This window comes from Eimeria tenella, genomic scaffold (assembly GCF_000499545.2).
Source record: "Eimeria tenella Houghton genomic scaffold, Eth_scaff1, whole genome shotgun sequence".
Taxonomy (NCBI): domain Eukaryota; phylum Apicomplexa; class Conoidasida; order Eucoccidiorida; family Eimeriidae; genus Eimeria; species Eimeria tenella.
Window position 1 is genome coordinate 887,424 of NW_013541457.1, and position 2,976 is coordinate 890,399.

Below are 2,976 nucleotides of genomic sequence, written 5' to 3' on the forward strand. Positions count from 1 at the left end.
CAACTGCTGCTGCTGCACCGCAACTGCTGCTGCTGCCCAGCAACTGCTGCTGCTGCTGCTGCTGCTGCTGGTTGGGAGCAGGACCTGTGGGCCAGAAGACGAGGAGGCCGAGGAGCGCAACAAAGAAGTTGGCGAAGAGGAGAAACAGCAAATAGCTGCCTTTAGCAGCAGCAGCAAAAACGGGGTTTGCTTCGAGTGCTGCACTGACGGAAATGAAAAGATAAATGTGGAAAAGGAATGGCAAGGAAAAGGGCCCCACAAAGAGTGCAGCAGACAGCAGCCGCCACAGCTGCAGCCGCAGCAGCAGCAGCTGCCAGTCCAGCAGCAGCAGCCGCGGCGGCAGCAAACTCGTCGACGCCAGCAGCGCCAGCAGCAAACTTGCTGCTGCTGCAGCACGAGTCACTCCCGGCAAAGACCTCCACCAAACCTCGGGGCCCCGCTCGAGGCCCCGCAGGCCCCCCATCCCCGCCTCCATCCCAAACCCTAAACCCTAAACCCTAAACCCTAAACCCTAAACCCTCGCCTTGCGCCGCGCCCGCTGCGCTCCTGCTCGCCCCTTTCGCCCTTTACTTCTTTTGTTTGCTTCCTCTTATTTATTTATTTATTTATTTTATTTATTTATTTCTTCTTATTTTCGCTTTTTGCTTCTTTCCCCGCGCTGCAGCGGGAAAGTCCAGCAGCAGCAACTTTATCCCAAGTCCGGCTGTCTTGCACCCCCCAGAACCCCCACACGCCACGCGCCCGAGGGTTTAGGCTTTACCCGCGAGGGTTTAGGGTTTAGGGTTTAGGGTTTTGCGCCTTTTCTCGCACACTCGCCTTCTTTTCAGGTGTACAGACACCCCAACTGCAGCAGACGCCGCTGGCCCAGCATGCGCCGCTGGGCCTGAGCGGCTGCGGCGCCGCCGGGCTGCGCTGCTTCCAATTCTTTAATTCTTTTTATTTTTTTTAACCATTTAAATCATTTATTTCAATTTTAAAGAACAATTTGGCCTTCTAAACCGCCAAAAACCACTCGCAAAGCCCCGCGCGGGCTGCCGCCTCGCGCCGCCAGCCGCCGCCAACGAATCCTCTCCGCGTTTGTTCTCGCCCATTTTTAATCCATTTTATTCCATTTTAAAACAACTCTGCAATTTAATTTCATTTATTTAACTTTTGCGCCTTTTCTTGAAGCTTTTCTGCCTTTATTTGCGCCATTTCTGCGCCAACTGGCGCAGTGTACGTACACCGACCCGGTACGTACAGCTCAAGGCTGGTACACCCAAACCCGGTGTGTTCGCGCCGAAAGGTTGGTCCTCTCTAATCAGCTTAATTTAAACCCTAAACCATAAACCCTAAACCCTAAACCCTTAACAATGAAACTAATAATAAAAAAAGAGGCGCAGCCAGTCGCTTGATTTCGTCACTGCCAAGGCTCAGCAGCTGCAGCTGCTGCTGCAGCTGCTGCCGCAGCAGCTGCTGGTGCTGCAACAAAAACAGAGAGGGGCATACAGGGCCACAGCCTAGCCAGCAGCCTCAGACCCTTTCCGCTGGTGCCGCTGCTGCTGCTGCTGCTGCTGCTGCTCTCGCGCTGCAGTTTTCCCATCGACCTCCATCGCACTGCTATCTGCAGCAGCAGCAGCATCACCGCCGCCAGCGACTGCTGCTGCTGCTGCAGCATCCTGAGGCACGGGCTCAGCAGCAGCAGCAACAGCCGCCGGTGGCACTGCTGCTGCTGCTGCTGCTGCCCGCGATTTGCTGCTGCTGTGCTTCTGCGTAAGTGGGAGCTCCTCCCCTTTCTCAATGCTTTCCAATATCTCGCCCAGAGCCTCACAACTCGCCTGCAGCAGCAGAAGCAGCAGCACCAGCAGCAGCAGCACGTGCAGCAGGAGCAGCAGCAAGTGCAGCAGCAGCAGCAGTGTCGTCAGCGCCATAGACACAAGAGAAGATCGAGCAACAGCTACAGCAGCAGCTTCAGCCACAGCAGCAGCACACGCAGCAGCAGCATCCGCAGCAGCAGCACCCGCAGCAGCAGCAGACTCAGCAGCAGCAGCAGCAGCAGCAGCAGGTTCACATTTTTGACGGGGAGGACGTCGAATCTGTCGGAGTGAAACAGAAAAAAAAGTCTGTGGAATCTTTTGATGAAGAAGCAGTTGCTGCTGCTGCTGCTGCTGTCGTCAATGCCGCTTTCGGGGTTTTTGTCTTGCTGCAGCTTCAGCGAGAAATCCCGCAGCTTGTGCTGCAGCTTGTCTGTCAGCCCGAGCTGTTCAACAAAAACAAAATTAATTGATTAATTAATTAAATTAACTAATTATTAGGACAAAAAATAGATTCATTTTGACCAAAATAAACAAAACAAATCCTCTCAGGTGATGTGCGTACTGCAGCAGACACAGGAAAGGTGCAAGTTCGCAGCTGCTGCTGCTGCTGGTGCTGGTGCTGCTGCTGGTGCTGCTGCTGCTGCTGCTGCTGTTACCTCGAGGTACTTGCTGGGCGGGGGGTTGTCCTCCAGCAGACACCATTCGTCAGCTTGCCGCAGCAAAGATATAGGTGGCGGCTGCAGCAGCGGGAACGGTGCTGCTGCTGCTGCTGCTGCTGCTGAGTCTGCTGCTGCAGCCGCTGAATCTGCTGCTGCTGCTGAGTCTGCTGCTGCAGCCGCTGAATCTGCTGCTGCTGCTGAGTCCGCTGCTGCTGCTGCTGCTGCTGCTGCTGCTGGGGTCTCCCACAACAGCAACCAGTCGTAAAAGTCCTCCAGGCTCTCAGCTGCTGCGCTGCCTGCACATCACAACGCACGCAGCAGCAACAGCAGCAAAACCATCAACAGCAGCAAGACCATCAGCAGCAGCAGCAGCAGCAGCGGAAACCTGCAGCCTCTAGCCGCAACTGCAGCTGCATCAAAGCAGCAGCAGCAAAACGTACTTCGTGCTCTGGGTCTCTTTCTACGGGGGCAAGCAGCAGCAGCAGCAGCTGCTGCTGCTGCCGCTGCTGCTGCTTTCTGAA

General features: G+C 55.4%; 2 protein-coding genes across 2 annotated transcripts in view; both read right to left on the reverse strand.

Moving 5' to 3' along the window:
- The window catches only part of ETH_00005260 (der1-like family domain-containing protein, conserved, putative), a gene marked incomplete at both ends in the record, with an annotated part of 3,221 nt that extends 2,746 nt beyond the window's left edge, over positions 1–475 (reverse strand). Inside the window, one exon of the mRNA XM_013372443.1 lies at positions 85–475. Coding sequence (XP_013227897.1) covers positions 85–475 — 391 coding nt within the window. The remainder of the gene's footprint in view (positions 1–84) is intronic.
- Positions 476–1,499: 1,024 nt separating this feature from the next.
- ETH_00005265 (uncharacterized protein) overlaps positions 1,500–2,976 on the reverse strand; it is a gene marked incomplete at both ends in the record, with an annotated part of 4,572 nt that continues 3,095 nt past the window's right edge. Inside the window, 3 exons of the mRNA XM_013372444.1 lie at positions 1,500–1,817; positions 2,051–2,239; positions 2,453–2,751. Coding sequence (XP_013227898.1) covers positions 1,500–1,817; positions 2,051–2,239; positions 2,453–2,751 — 806 coding nt within the window. The remainder of the gene's footprint in view (positions 1,818–2,050; positions 2,240–2,452; positions 2,752–2,976) is intronic.